This window comes from Symphodus melops (genome assembly GCF_947650265.1).
Source record: "Symphodus melops genome assembly, chromosome: 7".
In the NCBI taxonomy this organism is placed as follows: domain Eukaryota; kingdom Metazoa; phylum Chordata; class Actinopteri; order Labriformes; family Labridae; genus Symphodus; species Symphodus melops.
The window spans coordinates 20,674,074-20,700,734 of record NC_136697.1 but is presented as its reverse complement, the minus strand read 5'-3'; the positions used below and the strand labels follow the sequence as shown (position 1 = coordinate 20,700,734).

The following is a 26,661-nucleotide window of genomic DNA, read 5'->3' as shown; positions in this document are numbered from 1 at the left end:
TTGGGGTTCACACGAGTAATAAACTGGACTGGTCCGACAATACTGATGCCATCTTCAGGAAAGGACAGAGCAGGCTGTTCTTCCTGAGGAGACTCAGATGGTTCAGTGTCAGGAACAGAATCTTGAAGACCTATTCCCAGTCTGTGGTGGTCAGCACACTCTGCTTTGTTGTGGTGTGCTGGCGGGGTGGTAATGAGACTGGTGAGGCAAGCAGGACTAACAAGCTGGTGAGGAAGGCCCGCTCTGTTGTTGGCCTAGAGCTGGACAGCTTGGAGACGGTGGCTGAGAAGAAGATGAAGAAGTTAATCACATCCATCCTGGACAACTCCTCTCACCCTCTTCACAATGAGCTGTGGCATATGAGTAGCTCCTTTAGGTCTAAACATTGACATCAAGCCCATCATGCCAGATCATTATTATTGTTATTAATATTAGCTATGATTGATATATACTGTATATCATATTCATATTTTACATCATATACATTTCAATTTAGTATATTGTATAACAGTGTATTGTATATATAGTGTCTTACTTTGTTTTGTTATACTTTTATAAATGCACTGTTGTTATATCATACTGCTCTTATAATGCTATTTACATAACTCACTGCTCTAAACACACAAGTTACTTTAAATCACCACTGGTCACTGTAACCTTCCATACAGTGCACATCACTTCATAACTGTCTTATGTAGTTCACCTCACTTTTTATAGTCTTCTCCTATTGCTGTTTTATTTGTATGTATCTTCCTTATTCTGTTTTTGACTGATGATTTCTGACTTAACCTGCTTCTCTGTTTTGTCAGCAAAACAGAGAATTTCCCTTCTGGGGATCAATAAAGTAATATAAATCTTATCTTATCTTTTTGTTTATTTACCATTTGAACTCTCAACCGACCTACTGCAGCTGTTGCGGGCGGCCATTTGTCAGTTGGACACGTCAATCATTCGCAGCGCCCGCCCACAGCGACAGCAAGTTTCTGCATTATCCTACAAACTGGACACTCGGAACAATATAAACATCAAGTACGTGTATAATTGCACTATTTGTTTTATATAAACGAGTTTGCCTTTTAAGGTAAAACTTACTGAAATGCTGTTTAATAGAATTTTACAATGAAACTAGGAAATGAGGAGCTGAGAACAGGTGCACGGTGACACATAGCTCGGACATATCAACGTTTATGTCGCGGTTTTTTGGGTTGTTTCTCTGCTAAAGATGTAAATGAAGTCAACTTTGCTGGCTTGTAATGGTATCGGTAGGTAATGTGAACAAATGCCAGTTGAATGGTGACTGATACTGACGATGTGGCTTCACGCTTTTACCTGTCGTCATACTGTATTTTCCTCCTGACACACTTTTTTTTTTTTTTTAGCTCAGACGTCTCATTCAATATGTGACCTAAACACCTTCATGTAACCTGTCTCATTTGAAAAGAACACTTCGGTGTGCAGAGCTCAGAGCTGTCTTTATGAAGGACTTTTTCCCCCCCAGCAGGACTGTTTATGTTTACATCGAAGTTGTCGCAGATTTTGCACGTTTCATTTTGAACTGCTTGTAGTTTTCGGGGTTGGTAGGTTCAGGTATAGTCTTGCCTTTCGGAGATACTTTGTTTGGAAAGGTGTTTATATCATAAATTCCTAGAACTAAAATCTAAATCCCTCTGCATGTTTACACTTTCAGCAGACCTTCCTGAGGATACTGCCCTCACTTCCACCATGGCCTCCTCCTCATCAGTTGGAGATAATCAGCTGCAGAGGATAATCAGAGATCTGCATGGTAATACAAATGTTCACACTTACAGTAAACACGATTTATTTTAACAGTGAATTGCTCTGTTTGCCTTGAAGCAGGTTTTAAATGTTGACCTTATGAATTCCTTATCTGCGTGCATGTATACACACAGGCAATGGAGCCAACAGAGATGTTTAAGTATGAAGTTATTAAATTCGTAAACAAAGTCTCCCCTTCCATCTCTGTTAAAAGATGTTTATTATTATTTGTGCACAAAAGAACATGAATTGTTTCATTAGTGCATGACTTCATTTGATAATGAGGCTTTTATTATCTCGTTTAGATGCTGTGTTAGAGTTGAGTCGAGAGCACAAGGAGTGTGGTGAACCTGTGACTGATGACAGCGGCAACCTGCACAAGTTCTTCTACAAATTAGAATACCTGCTACAGGTACGGTATCACATCAAGGGGAGTAATATGTATTTCAGAATCAGCTTTATTGGCCAGGTATGTTTAACACCTGGCCAATAACACACATGGAATTTATCTTTGGTGCTCTCTCCGTACAATGTGAACATTAAATATGAACAATTAACAAAAAAATATAAACAGGTAATTAAAGACTAATATGTACGAGACTAAATAAGATAATTGTGCAGTGGTGAGTAGTTCAAGAGGAGGATGAAGTGAACATGAGGTAGTTGTCTTTACAGTATTTACATTATTGTATAGGTTCTTTAAAAGTTTATGTTGAGGGGTTTTTCCTGTTGTATCTCATTTGAACGTATGTTCATGGAAGTCTCCACAACTGTGATTACCCATGTGTGGTCAGTCCTCAGTGTGACTCTTTAGGGGTTGTGTGTTGTTGTTGTTTTTTTGTCATTGTTTTTAGTCTTTTCTTAGATACTTACTCCAAGTGGGTCATTAAACTCTAAGATGCAACAATCGGTTCAGTAACTTTGTGTCGGGCTGACTTGTCCTCACTTCAGATATGTGTCTTATTGTGATGTGACTAAGCCTTTTTTTGGCTGCAGTCTTGGAAGCAGTCATGTCCAGGGGCCTTCTTGGCTCTAGATTGTGAACCACAGCTGAACCACAAACACTGAGCTGGAACAGGCAAATTAAGAAATGTACTCAACAGTGTCAGACTAACCACCATGTCACTTTGAACATTTAATGCAACAATAAGGTGATGTTTGTGGTTTTCAGTTTGACCAGAAAGAGAAGACAACCTTTCTTGGTCAAAGAAAAGACTACTGGGATTACTTCTGTGACTGCCTGATTAAGATCAAGGGAGCTAACGACGGCATCCGTTTTGTAAAGTCCATCCCTGAGGTAATCCTCCTCTGCAACACACACACACACACACATACACACACACACACACACACACACACACACACACACACACACACACACACACACACACACACACACACACACACACGTCACCCTTGGCTCTGCCATAGCGTGTCACACTTGCAGACACACAAATACACAGTGACTGTATAACCAGGCAACTAATCCTGTGCTCAGTGAGGTACAGTAAGACACATGCTTCTAATTTACTTGCTGCCTTGCACCTGTACCTGCTGCACTGTGCTGTTTGTACCTCACACTCTGCCCTGGGATTTCAGTGGTGAGCTTCACTGTGAAATGCCTGTAGTAGTTCAAGTAGTCTGAATTAGTACTATACATAATGGGTAGCCTGTTTAATTTCCAACGTGTCTTCTATTGTGGTGGGTTTGTGTATGTGAAGCTTAAAGAGTTTTGTTTTCCTCGAAGAGTTTTTGTTTTCAGGTTGTTTTCTCTTGAGGGCTATAGGCACAAGCCATATAGATATTTGTAATAGGGCTGCATTTAAAAACAATTATGATTACATCTTTGTGCTTGATATCAACTCAATAAGTCTATTAAAACAACACTTTAAAAGGTTCAACTTATTTCAGAGCTACTGAATTGTTTGCTGTGACTTTAGATGTCTTGTGTGGTCCGACCAACAGTCTAAAGGTTTGTATTTGACCTCCACACTGTAAATGAGGGACAGAAAGCATGCAATCATCATATTCTAGCGGCTGATACCAGGGTCAGCACTTTTTATTTGTATTTGAGAAATATCACCCTGGTTTTAAACTTGTTTTAAAAATGTGGTTCTGTTACTTAAAATAGTACTTTTACTCTTCTTTCATTCTTCTTGTTCCTGTCAATCAATCACTGTCATAAACAAATCTCCAGCTGGTGTCCTTATGGGAGATCTGTGGGTCTGTTCTCTTGCTTAAATCCATCCATCTGCTTATGTATTGAAAGAGTGTGGGCTGACAGACTCTGTAGATTACATGTCTATTCAGTGATTACCTTTGAACTTTGACTTTTATTAAATGTTCTTTTTAGGATGTCTTTTTCAAGAAAGACTGTTTAAGACGGGGGCCGAAATGAAAAATTAAGAAAACTTTTTGATATATAGTTTGAAGCCTTTCCTCCATGAAGCTCCACAGATTTGTTTGTTTTTCGCTGCTCAGTAACATCGACACATTTTGGGCTGTTAGTAAGAGAAAACAAGACATTGGAAGAGGAATCCAGTTTAATCTTATTCTCTAATGGGATTTTGGGACATTTTACAAACAAACAGAGAAACTAGTAATCCAATTGATTAATAAAAAAGATAATAATTTAAGGTTGCATCTCAAGAAAAACTCTATATTGATCTGATTATTATTACATGGCTGTGATTCTTTTTTTTTTTTTGCATCACAATTCAGATTTGCAAAAAAAAAAAAGACTGGATAATGTTTAGTCAAGTCAAATTTTTAACTTGTTTATGTATTTTTGTCACCAGCAATTACAAAAACATGACTTCAACAGGCTTCAGAAAAGAAATAAAGAACAATGATGACGTAATCAAGTCAATAAAAACACCAACAGTGAAATCACCACTTTATTGAAACTCTTCTTTGTCACTTTTTTCTTTAACTGTATACACATTTGGACTTCAGAGTTCAGGGTTGTACTCATGGTGATCTTTGGAGGAATTATGCATGCTTTAGTTGGTGCATGTGCGTTTGCTGGAGGTGAAACTTGACGTCTTTTTGGAATACGAATGATATGATGATATAAAAGCATGGCCGCTTTACAGTTTGCCCTGCATGACCAGGCTATAAAAGAGCAATCACTGGCCACCAAAGTCGCTCCATATCACAGTGAGGTAATGTCTGATGGTAGCCGTACACTAAGTGTGTCTTTCTGTGTGTTTACAGCTGAAGACATCTCTGGGGAAAGGAAGGGCCTTCATCCGCTACTCACTTGTTCACCAGCGACTTGCCGACACGCTGCAGCAGTGTCTAATTAACCATAAGGTCACGAGGTCAGACAGCATACATATGAACACTCATACATGACAGTGCAAACATAATGTTACGAGTGTTCCCTACATAGTGTTCAGACACTTCATGTTCAGCCTTCGTCCTGTATTGGGAAGTGTGTCTCTCCCTTCCTTGTTTCTGTGTCATTTCTGTTTTTGCAGAAAACACAGAGACATAACCAAACCCCTCCACAGTCTCACTTCCTCAGCGTTTCATGAAAACCTCAAAATCAATGTTGTTTACTTTTATTTGGAAAGGAAAGTCTTTTATCTCTCACTCTCACTAACCAAAGAAAATTCAATCAGCCTTTAAAACTCTTCAAAGTAATTGCATGAAGTTTTTGGTTGGAAACTTTAAAGTAAAGTAAAGTTTAATTTATTTACAAACCGCATTTAAATACTTGTCATGAGGTCCAAAGTGCCGTACAACTCAGGCAGGATGTCAAATGAAAATAACGCCACGACTAAAGACGAAGAGCTCACACATACACAATAATACATAAATACTAAAGTGAATGACATGTAAGAATAAAATGGATTAGAGCAGAGGTAAGGCCATAAACATTAATAGAATAAGTTCTAGACAAAATAAATAAATTTGTTTATTTTACGACAGCAATCAGGAAAGAAACGCTCTGACAGAAGACAGGCACTTAAAGGTGAAATGATAGAATTAGTGATGGAAACTACGCCCTGTACTGTCCAAAGCTCTGTCATTGTCCGCCAGCTGGGATCATGAAGTGTTTGTTTACGTGCTTGAAGTGGATTGGAAGGAGCTCCAAAGGGGAGCGCTGGGAGTTTCTAGGTTTAAACATCGGACTTCTTCATTCTGTTTTTCCAAAGTGTCCTACCCCAGCTTCATGTGATATGATCAGACAAAAAGAATACTGATGCTTTTATTCATAATTCAGCCCCAAGTACTTAAACTTAAGCAAATGTTTAGAGTGCTACAAAAAAACCAAAACATTTGCTTTTTATTATTTCTTCACATGACTTTAGATGTTTGTAGCTCTTTGTGCTCTTGTGGTTGATTTTCCTTTTTTCACATGTCCAAAGAACTTCATAAATAACGCTGACAGAAACTTCTGGTATTTGTGAATCAATTTTGGGATCTTAAACGGATGAGTATCATTTAGGACTCCAAATACACTGTAAAACAAGAGTGTGTTGCTTTGTGTCAAAAAAAAAAAGTGTGTATTATCTTTGTGTTATGTCATTTAGTGTTTGTTTGTGTTAATATGGTGTTTGTTTGTGTTCTTCCCATTCAGTGACTGGTATTACGCCAGGAGTCCGTTTCTCAAGTCTCACCTCACTGCTGACATAATCAACCATCTTTACGAGCTCAACCAGATCCAATTTGATGTGGCAGCCAGAGGTTACGATCTCGACGCAGACTGGCCCAGCTTTGCAAGGTAACGCATGAACACCTGCAATGTCTTTTTTTCTTTTTTTTAACACTTTAATCATCAGTATGCTTTGTTTTTGTTTGAAACAGTTTAGATGTAGTTGTTTAAAGATTTTACTTTGGGGCTGTTCATAGCTTTATTGGAACAATAGGACAGTGAATAAAGTCAGAAATCAAGTGGAGAGAGAGAGAGAGAGAGAGTGGGGAATGTTGTGCAGTAAACCGTAGCTGTAGGATTTTGTAATGTAGCGTCTGTACTGAAGACGCCTCAGATCTAGGTGTTTTAAATGAATGAATGAATGGATCTTTATTTTCACATCTGTCAGATCATGTACATGACCCATCCCACATGGAATTATTCTGACACACTATTACACACAGGGAGGTCTTTGGCTTTCAAGGCAAGTTATATTTAATAAAGATTTCACATTTAAAGTCTTCCTTGAATAAACAATAAGTTCTCAGCTTTGGCTTCTGCCAGAAATCGTCAGCCCATGACTTAGCACATTTGAGCCGCACTTAAGACCTTTACTCCTCAATATCCACGCTCACTGTGTTAAAGTAATAACAGCGTGTACTTCATCTACTTCAGGGTTAGAAATAATGTGTTGATTATTCACTCGTCAGCGTGAAATAGTCTGAAATCCTGCAAAAGTTTAGTGCAGCTAAAGTTCGATTGTGCTGGAGAAGTCAAACGGTTTTCACAACTCCATGATCTGGTCAGTCTTCACATTCACAGCTCTTGTGTGTGTGCCACATGTGAGTGCCCACATTGTGAACGTTGGACACTCACGTCAGCACCTTCTCCACAACTTTTCACTTCCTTCTCATCACAGTCACTCCTCAAACAGCGCGGACGTCAGTCTTTGTTAAAGAAGCATTATGAACTGATGTGTTGTTTCTCCGGTTGCATCACACACACACTGTGACTCTATTGTCATGTGTAATGCTTTACAGGAACTCGTAGTACCACAAAGACTGTTACTGGGAAAGACACCTAGAGAGGGGGCTGAGCTCACACATGTCAAACACATTATCAACAGATATGATGTGCGATAACATTAACAGACACTGTTTTATGAGAGATAGTGTTACAGATTACTTATCAATAAGGGCATTGTAATTACACATCAATCTGGATTGATGAATTTATACCAAATCAACAATCATGCATCACTGATGAAGAAGGAAAACGTCATTCCTTTCCTTTGCCTTTCAGATGCTCTTTTATGTTCATCTTGTGTTTAAACGCCTCCTCCTTAGATCGACACTGTAAAGATGCACTAATTAAGAAGTGATTCATTAGCAGTGCGGGATGGCATAGTGGTTATGTGGCATGCCTCTTGTACAGAGGCTGAAGTGGGTACAAATCCAACCTCAGGCCCTCTGCTGCAGCCCCTCCCTGTCGCTCTCCTCCCAACATGTCCTGTCTCTCTTCAGCTGTCATATCCATGACAGGCAAAAAAAAAAAAAAAAGCCCAAGAAATATCTTAAAAAAAAATAATTATGTTTTAACTCCAGAATTGTGCAGAATTGTTTATTAATACAATTGTGGGTCAATTTTTTTAATCTCCTTGTGATATATCTGAGAATAGTGTGAACTTATTGAATGCAAGAATTACACAAACCTTCACACACTTTTTTTTTTTTTTTTTTTTTTTTCTTCCCCGAATTTTGAATGGATCGACAAAGACAGCAGATCTCTATATCACCAGTCTGTCACGCTATTGCACCAAAAAAAAAAAAGAACCCCAACAGATCTCACCTCTGATAATCTGCAAAATACTACAGAGTTCTCGTAAACGTAACTATTGCCTCATGTTCAGTTTTTTTTTCCTTTTCTTTAGAATACTGCAAATTACAACCTACTTAGTAAAAGTGCATGGTCACAACCTGCACGATAAAGGCTGGAAACTTTTACTGTATTACAATTGAATAAGTACTTTAGTAAACTTTATTCATAAAGCACATTTTACAGACTGATGGGTTGAATAATATAAATGTCCCTAAACTGAATCTATCAACAGACTGGATAATATTAACGCAGCATATCACGGCCGTGGTTCTGATCTAACAGACAACACTGAGACTCTGTGCAGGCTGAAAGATAGACCATTTAATGGTCAGTGTGGAGCCATTATATACCGTTCAACAGATGTCACAAATTCCTTCCCACTTTGGATATTTCTATACATGGTCTAGAGAATCACATTACCTTTACTCTTTCAATGTCAAACCTCTATTTGAAGAACAATTCCTCATTCCACTGTCAACTGAGGCCATACATTTATACTTTTGGAATACCTCTAATGACATTCTTCTCTTCAAATATGGTCATAGCTTCTCAGAATAGAACATAGTCTGCTAACAGTAAAGTCACCTCTACAAAGTGTAAGCAAACTAATTATCACAGACTAATTGTAATCCTCTTACGGCCTTTTTGAAAAAAGAAGCAATTGCAGGTAACCCATTAAAATCAATAGTTTCTGTAGGTGAACAGCTTTATACTCTTTTCTCAATTTAAGTTACTTTTCATCCTCAAGTAAGTATTTTTCCCATGTTCCTCGTACTTGCACTGTTTAATCAGCCCTTATGAAACATCACGTTTGACTTCTGATTTTCTTTAAGGCGAACATTAGGCACTGCCTCACCAGCGTTCCTGTGGAAGCCTCCCAGCCGCTGCTCCAGTGTCAACAGTCTTGTGAGCAGCTACTCGCACACACAGGTCCAAACCGTCTTCACAGACTGTGCTGTTCAAATACTATTTGACTGACCTTTGCAAAGCACCTGACCATATCCATATCTCCTACTCTTTCACTGACTAGGCGCCTGAGTTTCTCCCGATCCCAGACCTGAATCACAGTCTCCTCGGTGAACTAGGTGAACTGGAGGAGCCCTCTCCGTGTAGCATCGCAGAGAACCTCCGCATCGAGCTCGACCAGTCCGAGCTCAGACAGCAGGAGCTTCTTGTTCGTGTTCAGGAGTTGGGCAAAGAGGCTGATGAGTTAAAAGCAGTTGTTAAAGACCTTCAAGGCAAACTATTAGAAGCTCAATCCGTATCGACAGCAGCCCAAATAAAAGCAGAATTAAATCATTTGGAGACAGCGAATGATGTTCAAACCTGCAGGGAAGCAATAAATAGGGAGCTCCAAGACAGACTCACAGCGGCTGAGGACAAAAATATGGAGCTTCTCTCCAAGTTAGATGAGGCTCTGAAAGAAAAGGGGCAACAAACAGCGAGCTACTGCGACTCGGCCTGGAAGATCCAGGAACTCCTGGATAAACTCAAGACAGCAGAGGAGGGGAGGTTGGAGGCAAAGAGAGAGGCGGAGGACAGGACCAGGCACTCTGAGCGTCTGTCCCAGGAGCTCAAGCTCAGACAGGAAGAGCTGAAGGAAAGCGAGGAGAAGCTGGCTGAAGTGAAAGCCGGCGCTCACGACGAGCGAGAGACGGCGCTCAAACGCTTGGAGGATCTCCAGAGCGCAGTCGGTAGGATCCAGGGGGCGCTGACTTTGAAGGAGAAGGAGACGGGCAACTTGAGAGCCCAGCTTCAGGACCTACAGGCGTCACTGGAGTGCAGAGAGCGGCAGGCAGAGGAGCTGAGGAAAAGACTCCACGAGGAGAGCGAGGAGGTGGAGCAGAGATGTAGCAGGAGCAGTTTCCAGAAAGAAGAGCTGGAGAGCCAGATACTAGACGTAAGAATAACTCTAAAAAGCAGAGAGAAAGAGCTAGCCGCTAGCTCGGAAAGAATCAAACATCTTGAGGAGCAGCTGGAGAAGCTAAGCGTTGAGAAGGAAAGCCTGAGATCTAGACTTTCCGATAATGAAGAGTCCTCCCGCGATCAAACGGAAAACCACGAGGACTTCAGATCCCAATGTCGCAACCTCAAGGAAATGAACGCTGCACTGCTCCAAACAGTTAAGGAGGGCGAGGGAAGCGTTGCAGAACTGACTGAGAGCAGAGCGGCCTTGTTCGAACAGCTCGCAGCTTTGAAGGCCTCCGAGAAACACTTGCAGGGAAGAGTGGAGGCGGCCAAGATGAGTGTGGAAGATCGAGAGAAGAAACTTATTGATGAAAACCTTCATCTGGAGGAGGTTGTCCAGAAACAACTCTGCCACAAGGACATATCTGACGCTCAACTCAAGAAGCTGGAGCAGGAGAATAAGGAGCTTCTTCAGTTACAGTCAGCATTGAAGATACAGTTTGCCACAACTCAACAGGAACTTGACTTAGTCACTGCCAAAGCTGCACAGATGGAAAAGAACCTCATCGTGTCCCAAAGAAGCCAAGGAGAGTTGCTTGAAAAACTTCAGGAAACTGAGAGTAAACTAAGAGAGCAGACTGTTAAATGTGGACTTCTGCAAGCTCGAGCAGAGGAGCTGGAGAACAGGTCTGGGGAGCAACACGACGAAAAAGGAGCCGCAGAGAGCAACGAAAAAACACAGAAGGATCACAGCGAGCAGCAGACGTCTTCGCTGGAAACCAAAGACGCCTCATTCCGGCTGGTTATAGCCGAGGCTCAACTGGAGCTCAATCTGAGAGAGATGCATCGGCTTCAGGAGGAGGTGGTGGAGCTCAGGGCTCAGCTTTTAGCGAGAACCGAGGAGAGGCTGAAGGTTCAGGTGCTGCAGGAGGTGACCGAGTCCTCTAGAGAAGACCTGTGTGTGTTGTCCGAACAGCTCAAAGTCCAGGTGGAGGAGCTAAACCGCAAGCACGTGGATGAGATTCTTCGATCCAGAGAGCGAGAGGAGGCTCTCTTACGGGAGCGCGACGTTGAGGCTCAGGCTCGGGTGGGTTTGGCTGCGGAGGTGACAGCCTCCAGAGATGAGCTCAATAAAGTGAAGGTGCTTTATGAAGCCCTGTGTCTGGAGAACAGCGAGTCTAGAGAGGCGCTGCATCGAGCAAACACAGAAACAGCCGAACTCGGCGTGCACGTGTGTATGCTCACCGCCGAGAATGAAGAGGCTCGTCTGCGCTGGGAGGGTTTGTCAGCGAGGCTGCAGGAGCTGGAGGAGGAAGCGGCCAAGGAGGCAGAGAGGTTGAACGCTTGCATGGAGCCGCTGCGCCAGGAGAACCAGCGACTCCTTGAGCAGCTGCACAGCGAGCAGGGTTTGTTAGCGGTGAAGCAGGAGCTGCAGCAAGAGCTGAGCAAGGCCCAGCAGGAAGCCGGAGCTGTGCAGAGGACGAGCCAGGAGGAGATTCAGGCACTCCGCTTCCAGCTCAGCAGCCAAGCCATGAAGCACGTCAGCCAGCTGCAGGTTAGCCACATACAGTTAGCCCAACAAAAAAACTAAAAAATGCTTTTATATGCATTGAAGTAACCCAATAACAGTGTGTGGAAGATTATTTCTTTAACATCTTGTAATCTAAAATATTTAATTAGTTATTGTAGAAAATCGGCAGCCTTTTATGGACAAACAAGTTCGCAATAGAGCAGATCTATGGAAGTATGGCATTTACTCCAGTTTCTGAGATAACACCACAAAGTCAGAATGAAACTGGAAGTAACTTTATTTGGTCTGATTTAGCAGTTTTTATTGCTGAATTCAGACGTTTTGCACCCTGTATGCAGCAGAGTGCATAAAACACACATTCAGTAAATGTACACATTAGTCAGCAAATTTACTGCCATGTCTGTGCAATATTTGTTTTTTACTGATGACTCTGTGTATCTGTGCTATGTGTTTTCTATCTAGACTGGGAACCAAGAGTTACAGGAAGTGAAATCACAGCTCACGACCGAACAGGAGAGAGTGGCCGACCTGGAGAACAAACTCCAAATGCTAGAGGTGAGAGGATGTCCTGAATCCTGCAAAAAAAATTTTTTTATATAATAAGCAGAGACCCCTGTCTGATCACCAGAGGAGATAAAATATATTTTGATTAATGCAGTAGCTACCTACAATCAATGGCAGATTTTAGGAGGGAAAGGGCTCAGTTAATCTGTTAAACATAACTGCAAGGTGATGTTTCGGACTCCATTATGCATCTTCCACTCCTAAGTGTATTTTGTTCGTCTCAGATTGATGAGAAAAAGTCCAAGCTTCATTTTCATTGTGTATCTCAGCAGTTGAAGTAATCACAACATCGTTGTCTCCGGCATAATTCACAAAGAAGCAGAAATAATGTGTTGCTTTGCCGTACTGATTGCAGGCTGAGAATCAGAGATATTGCCAACAGATTGAGGAGAAAAACATCCAGATGGCCGAGTCTGAAAATCTCATCCAGCAGAAAGACGACGAGATAATCCATCTGAAAGGGAATTTATCAAGGTGAGATACTTTATTCATAATCACACATTCTGGACCAAATTAAAGCTCTGTGAGGAAAAAAAACATCTTTTTATCTTGTTTGTTAGGATCAAAATGTGTTTTTTTTTTCTGTGTACTTACCCTTTCCTGGGATAATTGTTGTTAATGTTTATCTGAATTAACACCTAAAGCTGCATGCACTTGATCAAAGTCACACAAAAAAAAGCTTGTACATACGTGTGTGTTTATGTATACAGGTCTGATGAAGGTCTTGCAGCAGCTCAGAATACCTGTCAGGAGATGTGCGAGAACCTTCGGAGAGCCACGCAGGACAAACAGAGCATTGATCTGAAGACAGCTGCTGAACTTGATGATCTTTACCGCACCAAAATCAATCTGGAGGAAAGGCTTGTAGAGCTCATCAGGTATAAACGCCTCGGATCCACTCTGATTCGCCTTTGCAAACCATTTTTCCCTCTTTTTTTTCTTTGTATCGGTGAATTTCATTAGGTTTGAATATGTACCAAAGAATGATCCCTAGATCCCTGTATTTGTTGAAACAGTCTTCATTCGTGTTTTTTAAATGCCTGCACGCAAACCACCTGCCTTCAAAATCTGCTGCTCACACTGTGCTTTGATTACATGCATAAAAACGCTCGATGGCGCTCTCTGCAGGGAGAAAGACGCACTGTGGCAGAGGACCGACGCTCTGGAGTTTGAGCAGAAACTACGGGACGAGGAGACAGAGAGGGATGTCAACTACTGCATGGGCTGTCACACGCAGTTCAGCTGGTGGCTGCGCAAGTACAGCTGCAGGTCAGATGGTCTTCTGTCACAACAAACCAATGTACTATCAGGATTACAACAAAGAAAATGACTGTCAGTGCCCAGGAAATGACAGTGTTTTTCATAATTGCTGAAACTCAATAGCAGATCAAATAAGCCTCTGTACTTTTTTTCTACATGAATCGCCACTCCCTTAAAAAAAATGCCATTTCACGAAGTCATTGCAGCGGTGCAATATCTTGACGTCGTCCTTTGTGCCCGTTTCCAGAGAGTCATAATGTCAGAGGATCTGAGTCACTGCAGTGCCGTGGCCTTTTGAGAAATGTTTCCCAACACGTTTAGACTGTAACCAGAAAGTGAAATGATAAATTCAGAGTAGTACAGATCACAGTTCAGCGCAGTGGTTGGTTTGTTGCTCAGTGTTCAAAAACAGAACCGCCTTCTTTTTTATGTGAACATGTTAAAGTGAAGATACAGTGCATGATATGCACAAGTGAAACTCTCAAAACGGGTTCTTTCATTTAATTATAAGAACATGTAAAAAGTTACACTGAAATGTTACCTTGAAAAAAACGTTAATTCAAACAGAATTCAAACCATTTTAAACCACTTTCATTTCTTAATAATCCAGTTTTAGATCATTGAAATTATCTTTGTCAAGTTTCCACAGATGGTTCAGGTGTTTTACATGTGAGCATTCATACACTGAGCACATTGAACCTGCCTTTAGGTAATAATGCAGAAGTGTATCAGCTACTTGTAAATGAACGCATGTTTTTGAAATGTTCATTTGTTAAGGATTGGAAAATTACTTTAACTTTATTATTTGAAGCTTCTCCTTGCCTGGTGGATTTATTTTAAGTGTTTGGCCTTTTTTTTGGTATTGTGATGCCTGTTACCGTTGCAGTTGTAAACTTGTTGTTTAGCAGTAGTTCAGTGGGATTTTAAGAGACTGCGGAGAGTTTTTTTTATCAAAGCTAAAACTAAAGATTAAAGGTTCTTTCATGTTCTTCTCAACATCTCAACCCTCTGGCCACATTCAGCTAGATCTCAGCGATTTACAGAAGCATTTTCAACACATTTTCATCTGATGCACTTGACAGAAAAAAAGAAAAAAAAAGATTTTTTACAAGCACATCTTTTTTTAATCTTTAGAGTAAAAAAAACTAAGTTGGGGAAATTGATTTTAAACATTGTAAACAAGAAAGCTTTACTTGATTACCTTAGTTTGTCCTCTACACTAGAATAATCTACAGTCCAAATGCATTTCATAAGCACTCATTACTCACTCTATTTATCTCCATCACATTGCATCTATTTCCAGACTGTGTGGGCGTCCCTTCTGCTACTACTGCTGCAGCAACACAGTGAGCACCCAGCAGGGCGGCAACAGAGAGCGCTGCTGCACGGACTGTTACAACCAGCACAGTGCGGTGGTAGAGCGCCACCCACAGGAAGAATTGCCTACCAGCACACCAGGGACGCCTTTCCGTCGTTTGCTGCAGGCTGGGAGAGCTGTGGCCAGTGTGTCAGGTAACAGAACAAAGACTCTCTGTGGCACACGCTGAGATACACACCTTCACTCCACTTGAACCAGTATTTACACAGTGCTGTAAGAGTGGAGGAATAAACACGAAACTGCTATTTATGTCCCAGGAGCAGAGGAAGAGGGTAAGCAGGATGATGGTGTTTTTGACATCATCACTGATGAGGAAGTGAGCGGAGTCTACGACAGTGAACTCTCCTTTGTCACGGCCTGTTCTCCTGAACACGGACAGCAGGGGGCAGCACAGCTGTAAGTATCTGACGTGCCTTCACTCCATGGAAGAAGAGGCTGTGGTTCAGTGAGTCAGACAGATGACATCTGCAGTACATGATATTACCTTTAGAACAGTCTGTTCTGTCTATTCCAGATTCACCTCTGATGGAGACTTTCACAGAGATGAATTCCAAAGCAAAAAAAAACAATAGCCTGATCTGAAAGACGTATTAGATTTACTTAAAGTTAAATTCTATTCTTTTGTGTTGTACAGTTTCTCATTCATTGTAAATTGCTTTATTTATTATAAAACGTGTGACAGCTCACACACATTTCCCTGTGCTCTCCTGCATTTTGTGTTTACTTCCTGGTTTTAAATTCAGCATTTTTATGATTTTTTTTTTTTTAAACTAACAGTTATAAAAGTTGAAGTATGGTTTAACAAATATGTCCAAACAGTTTTGTCACCACTAAATATCTGTCATTCTTTCCAGAAGTAACAGTGCCAGTGCAGGAGAGCTCACGCCAGAGGAAACTGAAGACCTCAGTGCTCAGGACGCAGAGATCTGCCTGCTGAAGTCTGGAGATCTCACGTGAGTTTCACATGAAGTGAGACGTACACTGGAGAACCCTGAGGGAAGCAGAGTGTTTACGCGTTTTCGATCAGAAGGTTGAACTTTAAGCTTGAAGAGGAAGTCTCTTGTGTTTTATTACACGAAGAACTTTACTCTGAATAGCAAAATGTGAAGTGAAACATGGCACTTCAGCCAATGGGGGGGGGGGGGGGGGGGGGGCATTCTGAAACGTTTCTTTTATACAGAGGAATATTTAAGGGCTCATGTCAGCAGGTACCTGAAGAAGTAAAGTGCATATAAGTAAAAAGGTGCATTCAAAGCACGCATCTAGAATAACTCCAAAACTTTGAAAAGACAAACTCCCTCACTGTGACACGTTTTGTCTGTCTGTGAGTCTCGAGGGGTTTATCTATCTTTGTATGTGAACACAGCTGCACGTGAACTCTTTCACACACTGACCCCTCGTTCATAAATCAGAGCTGAACCAGCCTGTTGCTGTGTCAGGTCAAAATACTATGTCAACAGGCGTCACTCAGCTGTACTCTAAAGAAAGAAAGAATATCATTAACAACAGCAGAAGCTTTATTCTTAAAACTTAACATACATCGATTGAGATATAGTTGAAGACTGGGGAATAATAACTTTAGTGAAAGACAAAATATCAGCAAGCATCAAATTCAAGAAGCTGAAAACATCAAATATTTGACATAAATCTTGATTTTATTGACTTGTAGAATAATGCCTGATCTTCTCTGCAGCCTCACAATATTGTCTATATTGTAGACTTCCCTTCACCTCATCTTCTTTCATTCCGCGTGCTGTGCTGCAGACTCTCCGTCCACTTCACTGTGGATGAAATCTCAGTGTTTGGAGACGGCTCCCGGGAGCTTTTCATCAAGTCCAGCTGCTACAGCACCATTCCCATCACCATGAGCGGTCCTGGTCCCACCGTCAGCTGGACATTCACCTCTGAACCCAAGAGAATCTCCTTCAGCGTGGTCTACAGAGAGAGCGCAGAAACCCCGCTGGAGCAGGCCAAGGTGAGACACCATACATGTCAATAAGAAGAAGGTGGAGACACATTACTTTATAGCCTGATCTGTGTTGCATCCCGGGGGACATAACCAAAGACACATTCTTTCACAGCAGGCAGATGAATTGTACTAACATATGGTTATCAGCTGGTATTAAAACAGCACAGTGGAGATACTATTTATTATTAACTGCAGCTATAGCACAGTCCCCAGGTGAGGCGTGAATGCACATTTTTACAGGAGTCAGTCAGGACAGAGCTCATGAATGATGACAGAATGTGTGATTGTCCCGCACTCTTTAATTGTTGTAGAATCTCAACTTTTGTTGGATATTTTGATGCTACTCTGTAAAGTGTAACAGTGCAAATGTGTCAAGAGATTTGATAAGAGACTCCGAGGATTAGAATTCAATGAGCAGATTCCTAACTGTACTTGATGAAATGCTCTGATTCCCACCCCTACCTCCTCTCAGTATTCTAGGTCTGAAACATATTGTTCTTTTTCTCAAGTTCTAAATGCCGAACAAGATTTCTGTACTCTGCCGTCAGGTTTTGATCCCTCTGACTCGCTGTGACTCCCACAAAGAGACAATCCAGGGGGAACTGAAAGTCAGAAATGCCGGAGAATACACTCTCATCTTTGATAACTCTTTCTCCAGGTCAGTCACTCTTTGACTCATGTGAAGGTTTCGTGTGTTTGCTTAAAAATGTTTGTTATTCTTGTTCACATGCAAACATGACGGGAAGGGGCTGCATGTGTTTTCAAATGTTCATCTTTGTTTCCCTGTAAATCAGGTTCATCTCAAAGAAAGTGCTGTATCATCTGAGTCTAGACAAACCTGTGGTCTACGATGGAACAGACCTCCTCTGAACATGACAGGTACTGGAGGAAGAGCAGGTGGAAAAGTGACTCTTGAACTCTTTAAGGTCATGAGGTAGTGATGCGATGGAATTGGGGGACAGTAAGCAGCCTTAGTGAAAGGTTGTGGCATTTTAAAAATGTCTCTCTGATATGTGTGACACAGCAGAATAAAACCCTACAGGTTCAAAACAATGAAGGACACAAGCTACTTTACACTATCTGAATGTGAGCGGGCACTGCTTTTTATGAACATTTGATAGCGTAGGTAAAGGTTGCATTAGGGGAATCAAACTCCTACAGGTCATGGCTGGAAGTTTATTGCACAGTGTGTGGGTGTGTGTGTGTGTGTATGTGCATGTATAAACAGGTTTCTCGGCCACTGACAATGTAACTCTTGAAGGCAACTATTTTTATTACATTCTTGCACACTATATTTTTGCTTTTTAGATCTCTCTTATTTTCTTTGTCTTCTAAAGTTCAACAACTGTCTCAGCTGTGAGCTAAGTTTCTGTCTACGTAGTGAAGCACAGAGATATGGTTTAAAGTCACTTTCACTGTTTTGTGATTAGTATCAACCAGTATTCAGTAAAACCTTTTTTTTAATCATGAATAAATGAACTGTAGAGAGATGTCTGTTTGCCATATCAAGGGCATCAAATATTTAGAAAACCAAGATGCTTCAAGATTTTAGACTAAACGAATACATCTCTGGGCTGAGCAATTAATCCAAATGTGATCTAAATCAGTACAAAGTCTTGCACTATACCCAAAAATGCAGAAACTGCACTTCTTTGATTAAAATAAAATGTGTGACAAAACTTTGAAAACCGGGAGAGCTGCAGAGATGCAAAACTTTTCTCCAGGAGTAAGAAAACAGCGGGTTTAGTACAGACTCCAAATGCCACATCATCCTTTTTATTTTTTATTTAACCAGGAAGAGAAACTCATTGAGATTAAAAATCTCTTTCTTAAGAGTGTCCTGGACAGATTTCACTTTTTTCCTCAGTTAAAAAAATAAAATAAAATAAAAAAAGAAGGGAACTGACGTCACAGAGATTTTCATGTTGCCTAAACTACCTTTGAGTTTGACTAATGTTAACCTCATTTTACTGTGACCTCAACATGACTTAAAGTGTTTTTCTTGCTTCAATGTGCAGTCAGAAAAAAAGACATGTTACTTACTCTATAAACGGGTGTTTTGATATCATGCTGTTGTAGAATTAGCCTTCATTGGTGGCGATGCCTGTTTGGCGTTCAGAGCATGCTTTGCAATCAGTTTCGAAGTTCATGCAGATTTCAAACACAGGACAGAATCTTAAAGTCTTTCTGCTCCAAGAAATGAATCTTTGTATTATTGTGATGCAGTCATGTTAAAGTGAAAAACAAGAAAGTGGGAATCTGTGAAGGCTGCAGCACCAAGTCATCTTTAAGTTTTAATCTTCATCTTTAAGCATTATATTCTGATAATGCTGCTGAAAGAAAGAGGTCAACATGTGGATGCATGCAAACAGGTGAAATGTGCACTTTTCTCCCCCATGAACCCTCTGGGGTAAAACAAAGCATTTTTTAATATAAGTTTCAGTGCTTTAAATATTTAGTTTACGTTAAGTTTGTATAAATTAAGGGATGATGAGTTACATTTTGTCTTAAGATACATTACACTTTTAGATGGAGAAATGTTTGTGTTGGGAAAACAAACAAATATTGACATTTTCTTTTTCGAGTGTATTTTTATTAGATAGAAATCTGACTTTGAATATATTCGTTTTTTACTGTTGCTGTGTGATCTGAGCTGAATAAGTTCAGGAGTGTGTCAAACAGAAAGATTTAAAATTCAGCAAACAGCCTTTAAATAGCCTACTCCAGAAATGCTTTTTATACTGACTTGAAGTTATATTAAGTGGATGTTTATTTGAAGATTTCAAAGTTGTAACTCACTTATATTTTTCAATAAGCCGTTGTTATATTTTGGTCGTTTGGTTAAATTGACTTCAAAATAATGCAACCCTGTATTGGAGTGGGAATTACAATTTTCATGATGTCTTCCACTATTTTAAAAGCTTTTTGTAACGTATATTCCGAATATGACACTAAAGAAGAAGATAGGTAACACTTTTATACATATCTGATCAAGAAGGGTGATAAATTGCCAAATACATATATACATATATATATATATATATATATACATATACATATGTGTATATATATATATATATATATATATATATACATATATATATATATATATATATATATATATATATATAACAGACATATTTGTCTGCTTTATTGTTAAAAGGGAGTTTCTATTTAAAGGCATTGTAACATGACTGCTGTATAATGCACTTGTTGACAGGGCTGCTTGTCTATATCCCATGAGCCTTTGTGCCAGTTGATGAATGTTTGTTTTCATTTGCTTTGTATGTAATGTTTGTGTGTACGATTGTAAATATTTACTGATCTGTCAGAGGAAAGATTGACAGTTTGACTTGAGAGTGTGTTTACCCAGTGTTACATTGAAATGTCATATACAAACAAAAGATTTATTATTGAATGGATTTAAGGTTGTGTACAAATAAATAAGGATTGTGTGATTACTGATGTGGATTGTTTCTTAATTTACTCAAATAGATCTTATTCTCATTTAAATAAAAAAAAAGTTTAGAAGCTCTTTGTCTGTGGGAACAGACAAACACAAAAACATGAGTTTAATCATGGTAAAAAAAAAAAAAAAAAAAGATAACATCAAAAGCATACATAACAAAACATTATTGAAACATTTAAACAGCTGAGATATATACTTGTTGGCCAGAAATGTACTTATTTAAAAATGAAAAACACGAGGGGGCTTAAACGGTGCTAGACAGATCTATGACGGGGCTATAGTGCCCCCTTGCCCTGGTGTAGAGTCATGCAGAATTGTGTAGCACTCCAGTCCAGGACTTGGAGCACCTCAAGCACTGAGGACTCTACTGCTTAGTTGTTGATAGTTTGTAGTAAAAGGCCACACTTGGTCACCTGCATGCGCATTTTACGCACCATCTTGTCAGAAACTAACTGTTAGAATAGTTCAGAAACTCAGATTCTACTTTGTGGAGTCGGAATTGAGTGCGCTCCTCTCTCAACACCAGGAAGTGTCAAACAGAGCTGAACCCAGCTTTGGGTTCATATGGGGGGGTGTCAAGTGGAAGGTGCCATGTTTGGTAGACGTGGAGGGATGTTTGGGTTGTTGAGATTAAAAAAGGCTGTTTAAGTATTTACTTAACTGAAATGTATTGTGATTGCAAATAGATGTGTTGTTTGTGGAACAGGTAATACTCACCTGAGAGTAAATTGATTTCCAACACTTTTTGGTAGGTGCCAGCTCCTTTAATAAGAGGAGGCTTGGGGGACTCTGAGGTAGTTGGAGTTTGGAGCTTGAGTTGAACAGAGCTGGTGAGTTTCAACAACTTATCAAACAGTGCACAGAGCTGCAGGAGCCAAGACTGGTCTCTTTTTTTTTTTTTTTTTTTGCACTTTTGGCATTGTTATTTTTCCTTGCAAGTAGCCTATTCTTTTTACATTTTCTCAATTTTCCTCTTTCCCCTTTTTTTTATCTATATCTATCTATCTATATATATATATATATATATATATATTATATATATACACACACACACACACACACATATATACACATATATACACATATATACACATATATACACACTTCTTTAATATAATGATGTTGTGTTTGTGTGTGTGAGGTCACGCGACCACTCGCTCCACACCATGCTCTCTGGGAGAGCGTGGAAGAGGCAGTCGTATTTGCGTGAGGTTAAATGAAAAAATCAGAGCGGAAAAGAAATAAACAAAAAAATGAATTTACAAAAATGACTTGTTATAGCAATGATTCAAATTTTCATCTACAATGTCATCCTCATTATGGCCACCGTCATCATTCCTACAATAGCATCAGCTTATAATCAACCTTCATATCACATTGTTTGACGTTAGAGTCCTTCAAACTAGGTAAACAAAAAGAGGTTAATTTGTGCCTGCATATACTGTACCTGAATTGAGCAGTATGAATTGAGCAATTTCAAGTATTTCAAACCCTGCACTGATATAATACATTTGTTCTATTTGAAATCTGGGCCAATTATTTTTTATTCAAGGATCAATTGTGCGTTGGCTTGATTATATTTATTGGTTTGTTTGTGCTTTTCTGAGCAGTCACAAGTGCAGGATGCTTTTGTCTAAGGTATTGTTCTGGTGTCTGTCTGAGAGAAAGTGTTTATGTCGGGAGGCCATTCTGTTTCTCAAGGTTAATGATCTCATTGTAAATCATGTCACATCCTTCTCTCCCTCCTTCTCTTCCGCCTCCTCCTTGACTCCTCTCTCTTGCTTCCCTCTCCTCCTGTTAGGTGCCTACATTAAATCTAGATTTTGCACTATGGCTTTGCACATGCATGAACTTGTGTGTGTGTGTGTGTGTAGGTGTAGGTGTAGGTGGGTGTGTGTGTGTGTGTGTGCGCAGAAGGTTGTTGTTTATAAGATTGTCAATATGTGTGCTGAATGCTAATGCAGCATATAAGCCTATATACGTACATGTAATCAATTCAGAGATGGCGGTATTCACTCATGAGTATGCAGTGAGTTCAATGTATTCTTAAACATGCATATATAAAATGCACATTCTTGCACAGCCATCTTCTCCTTGGGCAACATTATTATAATTTTGTGATCACATGGTGCTTTTTATGTGTGGAAAACGTTTTGTCGAAATGGCAACGCACGCACGCACGCATGCACACACACACACACACACACACACACACACACACACACACACACACAGAATATGATGAACAGAACATGTTAATCTCTTTAGTCCTTAGTTCTGTATATTGTGTCCATGACAGTGACATAGGAATTGATAACTTCTCAAACCCCATTATATAACTTGTTAGCATTTAACCTTTTTTTGTTGTTATAAAAATGGGAAACATTTCTATTATTCATGCCTTGCAACCTGTCAAAGTCTGCTGCTGTTCAAACAATGCATGTAAAACATTTTGCAACTTTTTTCAACAGAGAAACCAAAAGATTAAAGTGTAAGCTACGTCATATTTGTCTGCTACCTGAGATGTGTTATGAATCATTTGTCTCAAGTGCTCTGGTGCGAAGTGATGCATTCTTCACAGTTTAACCCACAAGCAGATACATGTGTTGACAGTAATTGAAGGTGACATAATGAAACAATATTACTCTTTGAATGAAAGATTACAAAGGCAAGCAAAACTAGTTAGGTTCCCTTTATAGTATACATGCAACCCTAAATAATTTTTTCAAAATTATTTAATTGTGTGACCTTGAATACCTGTTTCAGTGCCATAAAAGAAAATGAGTAGGCTAATTAATTGTTTTCATGCATTTTACCATTATAATAAAATGAATATCTCTTTACAGTTGGGGTTGTTTTCTGGTGATATCTTATCTGGTTGTCTTGAACAACTCAAAGAAAACATTAAATGCTGTGTTAAATGCTTTTAGGTTCCATCATAGACTGTAAATATTAATTCTTGTAGTCCTTTTTAGCTAGGCTAATTGGGTTTGCATTATCGTTTTAGTAGCTTGTTTACATATTTAATAAATACAATAGTTCCCTAAGTTGTTTTCTTTTGTAACTTACTTACTTGCTTTTATCTATTTTACATTGAATTTCTTTTTTCCCCCAATACTTTATTGACACATGGAAATGTACAAACAGTCAAATTTCTGTCAGTAGTAGTAGTAGTAAGAAAAAAAACAATTCTTGCATGTTGAATAAATCCGTCTCGTAGTTCCCACAGGAGCTAAGAACTAAAACAGAGTCCTTCCAGAGGTAAAACATATGACTACCTGGTCACAAGACTTTTTCAAAAGGTCAAATGAAGCCGAGCCCGCAGTGACAACAGACCTACTACATGTTTTCTTACCGAAATGTTTTGAGTCATATTTTCAAAGAAAATTTATTTGCAAGTTGGCTCAGTCATACAATCAATCAATTTATGAAGATGTTCTTCTGATTAAAATCCCCTTCCCCATATTACATGATGCACTTGTCCCATGGGTTGATATCATTTAAAGTTTATTCATCATGGGACAAAAGCAGACAGATACGTTTCTCCAACAGTTTTGAGTTTTGAAGTTTAAATAAATATCACATCGATCTGAAAAAACAGAAAAGGCTCATAGATGTTTTAAAACCCATCAGTTGGTCAAGGGAAACGCTACATTTATGTTATGTTATGAAAAGAAATATATTTTGTACTTTTCACTAGTCACTACTAATCCGGCAGCTAACATAGCTGTGGTAAAGTGTATCCTGTATACACATGCACTCATGTTGTGGCTTTTCTCAGATGAGGAGGTTGAAGAACAGTTTGTTACCTGTCAACAGTGTTAAGCGGCCTGTTGTTTGAGGGTTGCTTTACCGTCAAATAAAAAAGTCCTCAGGATGTATTTGTAAAAAAAGAGCTCCAGAAATTGATGTACAATATCGTTATACCTGTTTCGATTTACGCAGCTTTATATCTTAGCAAAGGAAATGTTCGACAGCCTGTTCTCCACAGTAACACTCCCAGTTTTGAGAGCTCTCCTTTCCTTTTGAAGCTTTCTCCTTCAGACGCCTAAACATAATGTGTACCTGTGTGACACTGCATTATCATAACTGAATAAAGATGGGTAAGACTGAGTTGGCAGCCTTTCTGTGTGCAGAGGGCAGCTCAGCACAGCTCTGATATGAACTTTCCCTGCAGTCTATGCATGTCTGTTTTTGCAACTGTATACCAGCGCAGGCAAGTTGGTGTGTTTGTTGAGTGTACAGTGTGTGTGTGTGTGTGTGTGTGTGTGTGTGTGTGTGTGTGTGTGTGTGTGTGTGTGTGTGTGTGTGTGTGTGTGTGTGTGTGTGTGTGTGTGTGTGTGTGTGTGTGTGTGTGTGTGTGTTCCTCTCAACCATTTTTCTCCTGGGGCTTTACCTTCAAACCCCCCCCCCCCCCCCCCCCCCACAGTGGTAATGGCTGGTCATGTTGGCCCCTCCCAGGCAGTTTCCTCTTGTCAAACATTGTCACCTCCTGATTCTTTCAGCTCCTGCTGCATTGAGACCCTCCATCACAAGCTGTGGGCCTGTCAGACACTTTCTTCCAAACAGTGGTATGGCTTGTTTTCTCTACTGGACTCCCCTATACTTTTTTATTTGTGGCTCTCACAGTCTTCTCCTAATTTAGATCTGTGTGCCCCTTGCTGTAAAGGACTCAATTAGATGGATGTATCTCACGTTAGTTGTAGCTCGGGTTAAAAGATCAGCTATCCCAGCTCCGAAACTTGGATGTAAAAACACGTTGTGAAATAACATCACCAACACAATATATCAGTGCCCCCCATAAGTCAGAGGGGGTATTTAACCTTCAGTTTATAAGGGGACGGAGAGGCCCCATCCTTATTGATACACTTTGTGAAGTAAAAGTATAAGCTGAATTAAAATCAACATAAACTAACTGTATGTACCACTTTGTCAGATAATGTTTGCCTTGAGAGTAAATTCATCTCTCTGCATTTTTCTGCAGTTTTGTACTAAAGTTCCCTATATTGCCTATTGCAGTCGTTTGACTGGCTTCTTCCACAGTTGTATTTTTACAACATGTGCAAATAAAGCAGCCGGTCCTTTATGATCCATCCTGTCTGGAGTTTTGTTATGACCCTGCCAGCCTGGTCGTAGTTGTTACAATGATCATGCCTGAGATAGAGAGGATGTAGATCCTGCATAGTGATCATTAATGGAACAAAAGTGAACAAAGACTGAATCAGAATTCAGAACTCTGTATATGCCGACGTTTATGCAGCTGAGGCATAATTATTTCATTTCCCTAATCCTGCATTGATCCACCCACAAACCTCAACCATCTTAAATCACATGGGAAAGAGCCGGGGGGGGGCTGTTCATTACAGCCTTTCTTCCAGAGGTATAGGGAGTGAAATGTTAGCTTGATGTGTCCACTGTTTCCAAGGCAACCCTGTAAGAGCAACCTCTGCCCACAACATTTTAAAAGATCAGAGATGCTATTTTTAAAGTAGCATAAGACGAGCTGCTGTCTGAGGCTGAGGGGGAAAATCGAAATCTGAAATTATTGCACAAAACTAAAACTAAAGAGTAATGCAGCGAGTGAACACATTGACACATACAGTTCACACTCTCTTGGATAGACAGAGGCCACAGCACGTGCCTTTGTGTATACAGTATAACAGGTGGTATAGTAGTGGTGCAGTGACGTTATTCTCAAGAACCCATGTTAAAAAGATTTTAAAGTCACACCAATTAAAGCTATCACTACTTCAATGTCTTCTTCTGTACAGTGTTTCATCATCATGCTTTATTGGATTGATATCAGATAAAGTAGTTGACTTAACACTCGGCCGCTTCATGTGGCTCAAAGTGAAAATTGTGATTTTAACTTGTTAAAACTGAATTTGTTTCTTTTCTTTGGCAGTCAAGGTGGCGATGTGGAGGTGAGAAAAGACTAATTAGGCCTAGATAGAGCACATGATGTTGGTTAAGTTGTGTTTCACCCCCTTCTGTGTCTCTATGAAAAATGAAAAATTTCTGCATGTCTTTATGTTTGGCATGTCATTGTCTGTGTGTTGCTCCATAGCAAAAAGGCAGGAATCTTTTAACATGAGTTATAAGGGAATTCTTGATAGTAAATATAGTCAATTGTTGTAATAAATTCCTCTGGGAAATACTGTTTGAGAAAGTTGAGTACTCTGTTTGCAGACCGAGTATCCAGTACAGCGATGCATGGTGTAAAAGCAGCTCCATCACCAGATGCTTATGTAGAATTTCCCTCGGGATCAATAAAGTATCTATTTAT

General features: G+C 39.8%; 1 protein-coding gene across 5 annotated transcripts; it reads left to right on the top strand.

Annotated features, from left to right (window-relative positions):
• Positions 1-899: 899 nt before the first annotated feature.
• Positions 900-26,661, top strand: fyco1b (FYVE and coiled-coil domain autophagy adaptor 1b). 5 transcript variants are annotated; one of them, XR_013779402.1, is made up of 20 exons: positions 900-1,029; positions 1,691-1,783; positions 2,082-2,188; positions 2,948-3,073; positions 4,993-5,099; positions 6,365-6,508; positions 9,130-9,226; positions 9,327-11,759; positions 12,198-12,290; positions 12,655-12,773; positions 13,010-13,177; positions 13,428-13,568; positions 14,863-15,071; positions 15,195-15,333; positions 15,792-15,890; positions 16,702-16,912; positions 17,455-17,564; positions 17,701-17,785; positions 21,128-21,205; positions 26,281-26,661. XR_013779402.1 is itself a non-coding variant. In XM_079347693.1 (19 exons), the coding sequence occupies exons 2-18, from the start codon at positions 1,723-1,725 to the stop codon at positions 17,774-17,776; spliced, it is 4,440 nt and encodes a 1,479-aa protein (XP_079203819.1). In that variant the 5' UTR covers positions 900-1,029; positions 1,691-1,722; the 3' UTR covers positions 17,777-17,785; positions 26,281-26,660. The 5 variants fall into 5 exon arrangements, 4 of the variants coding, with proteins under 4 accessions (XP_079203819.1, XP_079203821.1, XP_079203820.1 ...); XM_079347693.1 differs by lacking the exon at positions 21,128-21,205 and having other exon boundaries at positions 26,281-26,660; XM_079347695.1 differs by lacking the exons at positions 21,128-21,205; positions 26,281-26,661 and having other exon boundaries at positions 9,130-9,202; positions 17,701-18,623.

What these genes read in the sequence shown, in the direction of transcription:
- fyco1b (XM_079347693.1), top strand. Translation starts at nt 1,723, where the DNA reads ATGGCCTCCTCCTCATCAGTTGGAGATAATCAGCTGCAGAGGATAATC. An exon ending in CCCCGCTGGAGCAGGCCAAG is followed by an intron (nt 16,913 to 17,454) that starts GTGAGACACCAT and finishes CTCTGCCGTCAG; the next exon opens with GTTTTGATCCCTCTGACTCG. An exon ending in TTTGATAACTCTTTCTCCAG is followed by an intron (nt 17,565 to 17,700) that starts GTCAGTCACTCT and finishes CCTGTAAATCAG; the next exon opens with GTTCATCTCAAAGAAAGTGC.